Source organism: Astatotilapia calliptera, chromosome 1 (genome assembly GCF_964374335.1).
Source record: "Astatotilapia calliptera chromosome 1, fAstCal68.1, whole genome shotgun sequence".
Classification (NCBI taxonomy): domain Eukaryota; kingdom Metazoa; phylum Chordata; class Actinopteri; order Cichliformes; family Cichlidae; genus Astatotilapia; species Astatotilapia calliptera.
The window spans coordinates 27,510,633-27,524,859 of record NC_137422.1 but is presented as its reverse complement, the minus strand read 5'-3'; the positions used below and the strand labels follow the sequence as shown (position 1 = coordinate 27,524,859).

At 39.6% G+C, this 14,227-nt stretch overlaps 1 protein-coding gene across 1 annotated transcript in view; it reads left to right on the top strand.

Annotated features, from left to right (window-relative positions):
- Window positions 1–14,227, top strand: part of ush2a (Usher syndrome 2A (autosomal recessive, mild)) — a 222,513-nt gene that overhangs the window by 183,468 nt on the left and 24,818 nt on the right. The window contains exons 68-74 of the mRNA XM_026171366.2: window positions 2,654–2,761; window positions 3,785–3,968; window positions 7,565–7,722; window positions 9,399–9,557; window positions 9,697–9,859; window positions 11,046–11,263; window positions 13,151–13,287. Of these exons, the coding sequence (XP_026027151.2) occupies window positions 2,654–2,761; window positions 3,785–3,968; window positions 7,565–7,722; window positions 9,399–9,557; window positions 9,697–9,859; window positions 11,046–11,263; window positions 13,151–13,287 (1,127 nt within the window). The remainder of the gene's footprint in view (window positions 1–2,653; window positions 2,762–3,784; window positions 3,969–7,564; window positions 7,723–9,398; window positions 9,558–9,696; window positions 9,860–11,045; window positions 11,264–13,150; window positions 13,288–14,227) is intronic.

Below are 14,227 nucleotides of genomic sequence, written 5' to 3'. Positions count from 1 at the left end.
GAGAATGGCAACCTGTCAATAAAATGCCGTTTTCAATCAGTTATTTTTACTGCAACACACACACCCAACAGCAGTCTCACATTTGTGTCACTTGTTTGCTCTCTTTCACACGTCCAGTCTCTCTCCTTGACATTTTGCTCGAACACCAACTCTCTATCTTACTTCCAGCGTCTCTTAGTCTGCGTTTCCCTCAAACACAAACACCCAGTGTGTCCAACTCTTACGACGACAGGAACAACTCTTTGTCAGTGAGCCGCTGGCTTCTCGCATCCAGACCCCCTCCACCTGTTTTTCACTTCCTAGTGATCACTGCTATAATGATTGAAGCTTCCTCTGTCTTTCCATAATCAAGCACTCGAGCGCATGCATGGCTACACACACATGCATACAAGTATGCGCACACACCAGTATGCGCAGACATGCCATCGTTTCTCCAGCAGATCAACACTGCCCTCTTCAGGACCAGAGTTATAGCTAATTTAAAACATAGCAAGAAACATCAAAGGGGTTCTTCTTTAGGTTTAAATGTATGTGCACATGCAAATCTATGAAATGACAAGTGCATCTGCACTTATTTTTGCCTTATATAGAAAATGGAAGAAGGAACAAGAGAGTCAAGTGATGCTAGACTTTGTAATTGTTTAAGTTCAAGGGTGGAATTGATTCATTCGTTTTCACAAGCACGTTCTCCGATCACTCCACACTCCTTCATGGCACGATAATAGGCTGTAATTAATAGGCAAAACTTGAGAATTCTGATGAACTTGTGAGACATTTTGTTACCTCTGAAGCCAACACCACGCCAACAGAAAGTTCTCTCCTCATGGTCTGCCGTAAATTGTTACAATTTTTAGCTCATGTAGGCAGACCGCATCTGTTTGTGTGTGAAAAAATGTAGCAAAAGGTTACCGTTTTTTTTCAGCGTTGCGACAAATGACATCATTGGCACCGTAGATATCATTTACTATGGTAGAGTGCACACATGCAGATACACACGCTTAGTTGCACAGTTAAATAGTGTAACAGAACCTTACGCTTCAGCCCTGGTTCTTTCGTATGGCTGGCAGATTTCCTTTATTTAACCCAAACACAGGGCAACATTGCGAGAACATTGGCACACAGACACATTGATTAGAGCTTGGGTTAAGCGTGGCAGGCTGCGAAGCATGTTAAGCAGGGTAAGTAGTAGAAAGAGACGTGAGGAAGACGCGGTGAAGGCTTCCACTGTGTGTGTGTGTGTGTGTGTGTGTGTGTGTGTGTGTGTGTGTGTGTGTGTGTGTGTGTTGGTGCACATTTTCTTTTCTGTATGTAGTCAACACTGGGTGGGTATTGTAATGTAATGCATACAGCAGCTGGGATACACAGTAAGGTTTCTCTTTCTTTCTCTCACCCTCCAAATATACACAGTTGGAGACAGATTTTGATTATCAACAAAATCACAACAAAAAGATGTTTATTTAAACATTATTTCTACTAAATTACAGATTTAATCTTTGTGTAGTTTAATTGTAATATCTGCATCATTAGTTTATAGAGTTGTCTTTGAACTTTCGTATTAATCATACACATATCGCTCCTTTTACTACAAGAAATTTTAAATCTTTCCATGGAAAAAGTTATGATTCGGTTATTTCTGACTCTAAATGCATTTGTAATATTGTAATAAATGGGATTACTAAATAAATTGTATAGATGTTTATTACTATAAAAACACTTTTAATGACAAATGATATTAAATCAATTCTTCCTCACCTAAAATAACGTGCAAATAAAGAATTCAGCACACTACATTATGCAGTCATCCTTTTGAAATAAAGTCATTTTAGTTCTTTCATTTTCCTTTGGATTTGATTTGCAAGCTGTTGTATGCTGTCAGCTAAGTGAATGACCATAAAACATCCAGTCAACCCCCAATGTCAACACTTAGGATTTGCATTCATCCTCACACTCGCACCTTACATCAGCAATCAGGCAGGAAATATATCTGAAGGAAAAACAGGTTTCCAAAGAGTAGGAAAAAGAACTTTGTTTAGGTACGTGGAGGATTTTTACATTTGCTTCTACTTTTTAAATCCTATTATAAAAGCTGATTTCCTGTGGTTGCAGCTAAAGGACCACTCAGTCGCGATGTGATTTCTTTTAGACTGCATAGCAGGTGCCTATAAATAAATCATGTCTGGACACAGTAGCCTAAACGCATACAGAGGTATCATAATTATCATAGATCAAAAGCTGATGACATTACAGCGTTGGGCCGGTCCTATCCCATGTCAGTTCCGCGGCTTCCCATCTTTACGTTGTTTCATTATTGAGTTATGGCATGCATAATTTAACACCGACAGATATGGATCCATCCATTGAGAGAGTGTGGAAAGAACAGAGGGAGAGAGAGGGAGAAAAAACAGTCAGGAAGAAAATGAGTGATATCATCTGAGCAAGCATTCCCTTTTTTCTTTCCCTGTTCCATTCTCCCTGTTTTCCAGTTTACTGTTTCCCTTCTTACCCACTTTATCCCTCTCAGTTTATATTTGTGGATTTCATTTTTTGTTGCAAATGTGCAGTTTATTAAAATGGGAAAATGTTTAAAAATGTGGACATGGGTTTACTAAGGCATTGATTTTAGCACATGCTCACACATATCTGTGTGTTACAGGTTTGCAGCCATACACAGAGTATAGTTTTGTGCTTGTGGCCTGTACGTCTGTGGGATGTGGAGCCAGCTTACCATCCACAGGATGCACCCTGCAAGCCAAGCCTGCTGGTATACGCACACGCGTGTGCACACACACACACACACACACACACACACACACACACACACACACACACACACACACACAAATCCTCTAGTATTTCAAATGTATTTTTCAAATGTATGTCTAATTTACAACCCAATGGTTGGATATTTTTTGTTGTTTGACACAGAACAATATCACAGCTTGTTATAATTTTAATAAATACTGAAATGAAGTATGTCTGACTTTTAGTATTTTTGTTTTTACAGTGTACCTTGTCTCTTTTTGATTTCTTCTTTACATCTATGCTCTTTTTTCTGCTCTGATTTCTGCATCTAATTAGTTGTCCCCTGTGCTTCCTCACTGTGCAGTATTTCGTAAACCCTTTAGCTTTTGGCTTTTTCATTGTATCAAGTGTGGACACTTTATATCGTTGAAGTTTGTTGTTGTTGTTTATTTGATTTTTTTTTTTTTATTTGATTCTTGATTCTTCTTGAAATGCATTGCACATCTCTTCTCTTAGATTTCCTGCTATTTCTTTTCTATTTAAATAGGATTTTTTTCTCTTTTCTGCACTTTTTAAGCTATTGTTTGTTGTACATTTGTCCAGTCTCCTTATTTCTTTTATTTGGAGCTACTATTTCTTGTTTTTTGGGCTCACATTTCCTTGCACTTATGCTTGTGTCTCATTCTTACGTAGTCTTTCATCATCTTAAATATACCAATCTTGGTAGTTGGACTGAATATATGGACAAAATATTTAAGCTGATAAAAAACTAGATTTTGAACCATCAGTGTTGCTCATTTTAAGTCGTGAAATTATAATTTGATCATATATATTGTGCATAGCATTTCAGTGCTTTACTTGTTAAACAAACAGTGCCCTTAGTTAACGAACAATAAGCTTTAATAAACAGCCTGGTTTCTCTACACAAAGTGATGCTATTTACTTTTTTGGAACAGAAGTAGGACTGCTGACTAATTATAGATGCAAATTAATTATTTAAGGAGGCTCTCATTTGTTCTTCTTTTCTTTTTTTATACTCCAGGTGTGTGGTCGAAGCGCAGACACCTAGTAATAAACACATCTGCAGTGGAGCTGTACTGGGATGAGCCATCCCAACCTAATGGACACATCTCCCAGTACAGGCTGAACAGAGACAGTCAAACTATTTTTACCGGAGACCACCGTGACCGGAATTTTACGGACACTGGACTCTTGCCAAATCGCAGGTAAAGAGGATGAACTCGCGCTCATTTATACATGCAGGAATATAAAAACGTGTGTCCATGTAGACGTCACACATACAAAAACACTTGACATGCAGCTTCACAATTAATCATCACCGCGTTTGTGTCTTTATACGTGGATCACCCTAATTTAAAAGCATTCCTATCGCCCAATCCACGCCTCTCTCAGGACTGCACTCTGCACATGTCTGTTTGTGTCATTTAATGAGCAAATATTTGACATGCCAATGACTGATGCAAACATTGCCACGCACACAAATTAAAATCACGAATCAGATCTGGCTTTTGCTTGCAGACAGCAGTGAAGCGTTGATTTTGTTTATCTGTTTATTTTCATTTAACCTTTATTAATCCATGTCTTTTTTCCAGTGCGGATGTTCTGTTTTAAATATGGGAACGATACCTTCCACTCCCTATTATTTTGACTCTCCTGTTTCTCCTCGAGCTTCTCTCTCCCAAGACAATTTCTCCTTACCCCAAATAGAATTCCTGGGATAACACCCTGCAGTACTCCAATCTCCTCTATGTGTGAGTGAAAGAGAAAGAAGAGCGAAAGAAGATAGCACTGTATGTGTGTGTGACGTTTAATTTTCCTTAATTCCAGATAGTCTGCCAGGAGGCATACCTGCTCCGACCCTTCGCTTCTCATCGCTTGTCTCGCTTCTGATTCCTTTCTCTTCCTTCTCACCCTCCCTCCCCTCCTATCCTTTCCTTCTTACCTCATTCCCTTCCTCTTCCCCTTCTTTTCCCAATTTAGCCCTGCGCCAAGAATTACACAGGGAGCACCGGCCCCATTATCCAGACAGACTTGTGTGTGCATGTGCAAGTGCGCACGCTCACATGACTTTGTGTGTGTGCGTGTGTACGTGCGTGAGACTGCTCAAAGTGGCCATTGATTATTTATGACAATGTTGATTAGCTGTCACTTTGCTTCAGCAGCCCAGGAAGTGTCTAAGATGACGAGAGAATTAACCTATTCCCTCTGGCTGGCCCCGCAGGACACACTCACACACACACACACACACACACACACACACACACACACACACACACACACACACACACACACTCACTCACTCACACACACACACACACACACACACACACACACACACACAGAACCAGATTCACAGCCAAACAGATGCAAATGCCTCACTGACCGATTACCTTCTCCACACACACACAATTTTACTTTTGATATCCCAAGGCGCTGTTTACATTTAAGTAAATATCTTCCAGTGATGAAGTGTTTAACTTCATTCTCCCACTGAAACCTTATGCCATCATAAAATTCTCCCTCTCCATCACTCTCAGTCTCTTCTTCACTCTCTTCCTCTCAGGATTTCTGTCCCTCTGTCTTTCTATCTCTCCTTGACATAGTCGGTGTGTCTCAGTGAGCCACATTTATTTATGTTTTGTGTGTGTGTGCATCTGTGAGAGTAACATATGAGTAGTTTTAATACCTTTTCCTGAGTGCGTTCTAACCCAGTGCAGAGGCACTAATGGCCTCCTGCTTAAAATGCTCTGTACAGGAACAATAACCCAACACTCGCTGCCTATTAACACATGTGTGCTAGAGTTTATAGCAAATTAAAGGCTTTTAATGCTAAATGGTGGCCCACTTACACAGCTAATGTAGGCTTTAGCACCAACCAGCCACATGCTCTTAAAAGGGAAATCTATCTTATGATGTCATTGTCAAAAGAAGTAGAGAGTGGGTCGCGAGCGGCAGCGAGACAAATGAAATCGAGAGAGCAAAGGTGTATAACAAATGTGAAGAACAGCACAATGATAGTTATTACAGATAAATAGAACCTTTAAAGTGTTGAAAACTAAACTTTGCTAGCCTTTCTTCTTTATAGAGTTTGTTGTTTATGTAGTTTAATCAATATATTTATTACAACTTTTAACCTTCATGTTTGTATTTTTTTGTTTTTTATTGATATTTATAATTTATTTATTATTTTTTTATCTTCCATTTCTGAATTGGCTTCATAGTGTAGTAGTTTAGCCAGTCACCCAAAACATCCCCTTGCATATCAAATCGAAATCGAGGCATCGAATGTAAAAAGCTGTGGTGACCTCTCGCAAATAAGAAATCGGCTAAAATAAGCTACTTCCTTCAAATATCTCTACTGTAACCAAACAAATACTTGTGGACTTAATAAAAAATATTTGCACATTTGACTTACTAGATGAAGATGAAGAAAATAATGCATGTGATGACAAATTTCCTGTTGGTCTGAACATACAGAGCACAGATTTTCTTATGAAGTTCATAATCTAGTAAGATGAAACTCAATAGGCTTAACTCAAAAAAATAGTTGAGATGATATTATCAGGATAATTAAGGGCTGGTCATATTGCATATACATTAGTAGAGGTTTTCCATTTGTGACTAGAAACATTGGGGAGAAGAGTACTGAAACAAACTGCGATTCACTGTGATTTTCAGGATTTGGTATCCAGCAGTCCTTCTGGCTTTTCAACTTTCTTCTTCCTTCAGCCCAAAAGTATATTTTAACTTGTCTTGTGCTCCATATGGGTGTGGTAGTTCTTGCTAGAAAGAGGTATGACTCTGAGAAGAGAGAAGGCGTGGTAAAAGAGAGACTTTGCACTACTTGTGCAAATTTTTTTCGATTTTTGATGTGTCCGAGAAGCACATTATCAGATATCAGTCATCTCATCAATTGGTCTCTGCTTTAAACCAAGGTGTGAAGGAGGCCTTTATTACATGTTATAAGGCTTATAAGTCCTCTTAGCAAGCAGTGTTTTAATAAAAGTCTTACATTCTTCTGCTAATGCCTCCAGTTCTACCACATAAAAATGCTTCTCCTTAGACTGCACTTGCATGCTGTTTCCTGAGAATAAAACCTACACTTACGTTTGTCATATTAAAAGTAACAAATTGCCCCTGTGGTGTTAGGAGATTAGCGATATGCTCGGTTCATGAGTTGTGTTTGTTCGTGGCTCTTTGTTAATTTGTGCTGCTCTTAGTAGATTGCACTGGTCATTATTGAAATGAACAGGTTGCATTTGCTTTAATGTTAACAGATTTGTACTGTTAGTAGATCATCCACAGAATTTTCCACTTCAATTGTGGCTTCACACTGATTTACTATGAGCAGAGATTTTGTTGTACATCAGTGAGACCATTGCGTTTGCACAGCTGGGCTGATTTTCATTATAAAAATGCAGGGCAGCTGAACTATCCAAAGTTTGTTCTGGCTGTAATTTTCTTCTACTGCACAACATGCACCGCATCGCTAAGTAGATGCAAATGAACAACCATGTAGTATGTTTTGTAGCATGTGAGTAAGACTTGAGTTGATTGGATGCTTATAAAGGACAAAAGATCACTGCCACAGATGGAAGAAAAGTACAAATAGAAATGTTGCAAAGTGGAAGTTGCTTAGTAGATAAATACACTTGAATACTTGATGTATGGGAATACATAAAGTAAACAAATTTCAGGTCATATACTGACAAATGCTAAGAAATGTTATGGTATATCAGCCTTACACTGTAATGTCTGTGTTGCTTTCTCCACACCCTTCTTTGCCCCACTATCTATTTAGGTACTTGTATGAGCTGGAGGCTAGTACGGGGGGTGGGACTGGTGTGAGTGACAAATATGTTATACAAACACCAGTCTCATGCCCCTCTGGGATCCCACCGCCGCACAATGTGACAGTGTCAGGCCCCTACTCCATATCTCTTGCCTGGTCCCCTCCTGGTAAGTAGCAATCTGAATGAAAGGACACATGGATGGATGAAAGGCTGGATGGCCCTAAGTGATTTTCTGTAGAGTGTATTAAGTTATTTCACTCAGAATGGTGTCAAAGATTAGACGTTTATTTTAAGTTCTAGTTGTTCTCTATCATTTGTATATTTAAATTTGCTCCTTGGAAATACTATTTATATTTTTTAGACATTCCAACTCAGAAACCATGCTTAGCTTGTTACAACTCGTGATTCTTTAGTGCAGTGAATTTAAGTGCTAGCTTTCTTTACAAGGGACATTAAAGGTATTGTTTCATGAAATCAGAAAAAGGGTGGCTCACACCCACAAAAAAGCTCTGAGTACTCACCTTCTGGCCTCTCAAGACCTGGGCACATACACAGGCATACATGAGCATACACATAGGGCTGAGTTTCATGCTTATGGGGCAGTGATTGTCTGCCCTAACCCATCTATCATTGACTATTACTCTCTCATTAGGCTGATTTCCTATCTCAGAAACCGCTTAAAGGGCCAACTAGCAAAGACACTTCACTTAGTAGTGTGTGTGGGTTTGTGTGTCTTTTGTTTTTGTATATTTTTGTCTGTGTTTATTTATGCAACTTTATACGTATTTCATTGTGTATGTGCATGCGTGAATGTGTGTGCGTGTGTGTGTTTGTGTGCACCATTGCAAGATATTTCCATAGGCAGGCCTATTCTATCGTCATTATGGGTTGATTTTAAAGGTGAGGAAATATCGGCTGGGTTCTCACGCTTGGTTAACTCCCTGAGCCCAGAGTCTGGAGTGTTTTCGTCTTGTGTGTGCATGGGTGTGTGTGCATACCTGAGTCTCTTGACAGTGTGTGTGTGTATGTGTCTGTGTACATGCACCTGTGTTCATGTCTTCAAATGCATACACTGACTGCCAAAGCACTGACTTATGGCTATTAAAAAGGCATTTACTCGAGGATCAATTTCTCCATCGCGGTGTTGGTGCCTGTATGTGCGTGCATGTGTGTGTGAGAAAATGTATTGAATGCAGGCTTTTAGCTGTATGGAAGAGAACATGCATGAATTGTATGTGTGTGTGTACACCGTGTGTGTTAAATACAAGATGATAATGCAAGTGATAGGTTTTGAATTAAACCTTTACGGCATTATCACGCCATTATCGCTCACACATAAACACCTCCACGCACATGTGTGTATTATGTGAAGGTGTCTTACCTCAAAGTGTGTCCATTTAAAAACCTGAATGTGCTGAAGTCAGAGATGTGTGTGCAAAGGTTTGTGTGTGCATATGTGAGTTGGGGGGTGAATAATTGAAGTCTTTCATTTGTCTGGTAATCAGTTCGTTCTCGAGATATCCAGAGTTCATGAATGTTGAATAACCCATCACAATACAGTTGGCCTGAATTATGGAAAAACCTCCTGTGAGAATATTAACAAAGTCCAGGGGCATGTGTGTATGGGCGTGTGAGTGTTATCTGTATGTATACATTTGTGTGTTTTTGTCTGGTTCTAAGGTCCACAGTGCTGGGATTGTAAAGCCAAAACTTCAGAAAAAATTGGGGAAAAAACAGCGAAAAAAGTTCTCAGAATATTTTTTTCTTCTTTTTTTCTTATAAATCTATCCCAGTAAATGACATAACCACCTAAAGGTTATCATATTGTTTCTCTTTGCACAGGTCAACTAAATAACAGCCAGTCTGTGAACTACAACATCCTGTTAAATCCAGGGAGTGAAGATGCAATAATACAGCATGCTGGACAAGACCTGCACCTCACTGTGACAGATCTAAAGCCTTTCACTTTTTACTACATAAGAGTGCAAGCCTGTCAGATAGGTATATATTTTTTAAGTGCATGAAGTACCGATCAGGTAGATTGATAAAAACTTTATGGCCATTTTACTTAGTTAAGGTGTTTGCTGTTGTGTCTCTAACCATGTACCAGAATTATTTCTGATTGTTTTGTTTCATATAGAGGGCTGTGGAGTAGGAGATGGTGTCTTTGTGCGGACTTTAGAGGCCACCCCAGAAAATCTGCTGCCCCCCAAAGTAAAGGCAAGTGAAGCCAATGTTCTGGAGATTCACTGGTCAGCCCCCAAGAAACCAAATGGACTCATCACCTCCTACCATATATACAGGTAACAGATGAACAAATATAGTACACTGAGACATATGGCCTGGCTTTGCCTTCTTATAAATACCTGTTCTTTTCTCCTTCGGTATTAGGATGTAGTTGTGCTATGAGACTGTGCTTTGTCCAAAGGTAGTCTTGTAGGTTGAAAAAGTGTACAGTGCATTTTTGAGGCATGTCATTGTTCTATATATCGACTCTTCGCCAGTATCATCAGTACTTACACCTAAAGTGACTTTATCAAGTTATAGTGTTATAGTGGTATTCGAGTTTTTTAAACCCTTCTGAATTTTCTATATGTTCCCATAAATGTATCACATAAAATAGAATCAGATTTCAAGTCCTGCTGGTGGATCTATGATTAAAACACAAGAACATGCAGAAGCCACATGCAAGGCTTTTTTTTCACATTCTCATACCTACACTGTGTTCATGTGCTCAGAGTACCAATTCAAACTGTTGAACCAGAAGTAGCACACATGTATCACATACGATTATTACATATAAGATACATAACAATATACATATTTGCCTTTCTATGCAGTAATGGATAAAAGTTTTAGTGATTATACTTTCAGATAAATGTCTACTTAAAACTCTATTTATTGTAACCGTGTGTGTGTGTGTGTGTAGGTGTGTGTGAATGTGCATCATTAATACATGCTGAAGGTCGTGGTCTGCTTGTTGACCAAAGAGTTTGTGATCTGTATGCAGGGTCAGACCAGACTAAGCCCTTTAAGTCCTCAGGAAACACACATTAGCATAGCAGTACACACACACACTCAGTGACACATCTGGCATGATCAGACTCAGGCAGACAGGGACTTGGATAAAACAGGAAAATCTCTCTCTTTCCGTCTCTCATGCACACACCTGAAACCCTACGTAATCAGACAAATGGGCTTACCAAAGACATCAGGGTGCTTGCATCAGCTCATGGCTTATACAGAGTGTTTAAGATGTGATGATCCATTTTTTATTTGAATTCCACACAAACTTAGTGTCTTTATCTTTAGAAAACTGACGTAAATATGTGCAAAATTAAAATTGATTTGATATAGTTGATGTTTAATTAAAAAAAAAGAAACATCACCAAAAAATTGAATATTTAAATTTTTAATGAGGTGTATATAGTATGAAAGTATTTAAAGGAAACTGATGAAAAGCTAATACAAGTGTTTATTTTCTCTTAGGCGTCCATTAGGAACAGAGGAGGAGCTGCTGGTTTTCATCTGGTCTAGTGGGCCTCTTGAATTTTTTGACGCGAGTCCTGCTCTTCAGCCCTTCAGCTACTATCAGTACAGAGTTCGTGCCCACAACTCTAGAGGCTCAATTCTGAGTCACTGGGCTTTGGGCCAGACATTAGAGGCAAAACCACAAGATATGGCCGTTCCCATTGTCACTCCTTCGGGTAGGTTCAACAAGTCACATGAAAACCAGTATTTATTAGAGATGACCTCATTACGATTTTCTTTTGCCAGTTTCAATTTACAATTATTTTGTGTTTTCTTTTTAATAAGTATAACTGAGATCATAGTATAGCATCAAGTAAATATCTGAGATATTGATCTGGTTGGTAGTAGTGGAGGGGTTTGTTTATCACTTTTAGCTGCTTTAGTGTTGATGAACTTAACAACAGGCAAATTAGAGGGGAAACAATGAGACAACCATCAAACAGGAATGATTTTACAAGTGGAGGTCACTGGCATTTTTCCCTTCTGATCTTTTCTGGGGTTTTTTTTCTAGTTTTGGATTTAGCTAAATTCATTGTCAGTACTGGTATCACAAGGTGAGACCCCTACAAAACCCTACAGCATCTTGCAGCCCACTGGTGTGAATGTCTCTGACAAAATAGTCAGACTTCATTTGGGTGGTCTGACATCCTCCAGTGGGCCCTTTGCTCTCTGCCAGCACCGTGGAGTCCAGTTGACATTTTCCATAGAATACAAGAATTGGCAGGTTCACCGCTGGTACCCTGGGCTTGTCAAGAATAACAGCAGGTTCACAGTGAGCACATATGACATATCTGAAAGGATCAGTAGAAGGCATGGAGAACAATATGCTGCCTGTATCATCGTTCATCATGGCCGTTTTGGTGCTGGGTCAGCGATGGTCTGTGGAGGCATATCCATGAAGGGACATACAAACCTAGGCAACAGCACCCTGACTATGATTAGGCTGAAATCCTCTGACCCACTGTCAGACCCTACGCTGGTGCAGTGGTGCCTGTGGTCCTCCTAGTTCATGATAATGCCCAGCCTCATGTGGTGAGAGTATGTAGACAGTTTTTGGAGGATGAAGGACTTGATACCTTTCACTAGGCCCACCCTCGCCTGACCTAAATCCAATACAGGGGTGGCCAACTCCAGGCCTCGAAAGCCGCTGTCCTGCAGGTTTCAGATATCACCCTGGGTCAACACACCTGAATCAAATGATTAGTTCATTACCAGGCCTCTGGAGAACTTCAAGACATGTTGAGGAGGTAATGTAACCATTATATCAGCTGTGATGGATCAAGGACACATGTAAAACCTGCAGGACACCAGCTCTCGAGGCCTGGAGTTGGCCACCCCTGATCCAATAGAACCCCTCTGGGCCATTGTGTTTTGGTCCATCCGATGCCAGCAGGTTAAAACTCAGATTGTCCAGGAGCTCAGTGATGCCCTGTTCCAGTTCTGGGAGGAGGAGGACCCCATCCATCATCTCAAGCCATGTAAACAAACAAACTACTGAGTATTTTCAGGGTCTTTGAATTCAGCCCTCTGTAGGTTGATAATTTTCACTTCTATCAAACGATATGGTGTCCTTTCATTCTTAACACATAACCCAGTCCATATCAGTGTTTTGTGTTCATTGAATTTTTTTATTCAGTGTATTTCACCTTACCAAACAAAAGCAAGTGCAACAGATTTGTATAACAAAACAAATTTCCGGTGTATGTTTATGACTTCACCAGGTAACAGGACGTGAACCCTTTTCTCTTTTTCGCTCTTCTCCAAAATTTTCTTTGTAACTGCGTTCATCCTCCGCTCATACCGAGGCTGCTGGGTTGTAGCTGGCTCTAAGCTCTGGATAGTTTCATCCAGTTTTCCTTTGTTACCTCCTTTAAAATGTCCGTGTTCAGTTAGATGACGGTCAAGTGTCTGATTAGGTTTGTTGTCACATATGTTTTCGTGGCTCTCTGTCCCTATGATGTACTTTAGCAAACTTTGTGTCTTGACTCACATTTGCATGACTAACACGTATAAAATTATCTTGTATTGATTTATTGTAACAGTTCACCATGCTACTTTGACAGGTGCGTATTCAGTCCACCTAAAATGGAGTGAACCAGGACAGCCCAATGGTCTCATTTCCCATTATAGGCTGGTTTACAGGAAGCACCAAAAGGACCCTACGCTCAACTCAACTATTGTTACTGCTCTCACTGTAGAGGTAATCACACACACACACACACGTGCATGTCACATGTCATTCATACAATAAATGTAAAGAAATTTGGACTGTACCTGTGGTGCTTGTGCCATCTGTTTGCCAGTGAGGGGCCTGAATAGACATAAACACACGCTGCCCATGGTCTGCTATTCCCAAGATCACTTCCATAATTCATGCTGGATGATCTAACATATCAGAAATACCAGTATGAGCATGTTTCCTGATACCAAACACACAAACACACACACATATACAAACACCTTCATTCCCATATATATGTATATTATACATTAACAGCTGCCATCTACTCTCAATGTGAACTGGCACCTCAGCACTTGCTGGCATCCCCTATCCACCATACATCTATACGTGTGTGTGTGTGTGTGTGTGTGTGTGTGTGTGTGTGTGTGTGTGTGTGTGTCTGTGTCTGTCTGTCTGTCTGTCTGTCTGTCTATAATATAATAATCTGTTTGTGAAAAATTTCAGTTAGTTATCCATTTAAAAATCAAAATTAATTCAAGAGCAACCTGGTTTTAGATAGCTGGGTTGCTTACCACACATAGGAGTGAGTTGTGGTTTAATTCCCAGTTGCCCAGACCTGCATCTTCCTGTTTTTATGCTCTTTCCAGTCTATAGACACAAATACCACAAAATAATCTTTAAGAAGAAGCTAAAATATAAACAACTTGAAAACATTTTAACATAAAATTTTGTATAAAAGGAAGGAAGGAGAAACAGACTGAAAGAATATGGTCAACATTAAAGCAACAAGAGATCAAAGAGGTAGATACAGTAGCTGTTAAAGAAGTTAAGAATGAAAAGAGCTAGAATGAGTGAGATGAAAAAGAGAAGGGGAAGGGATAAAAAGACAAGTAAATGAACAAGCAGGGAACGAGACAGAGTGATAGATAGGAAGGTAAGGAGGAGAGCAAAAGAGAGA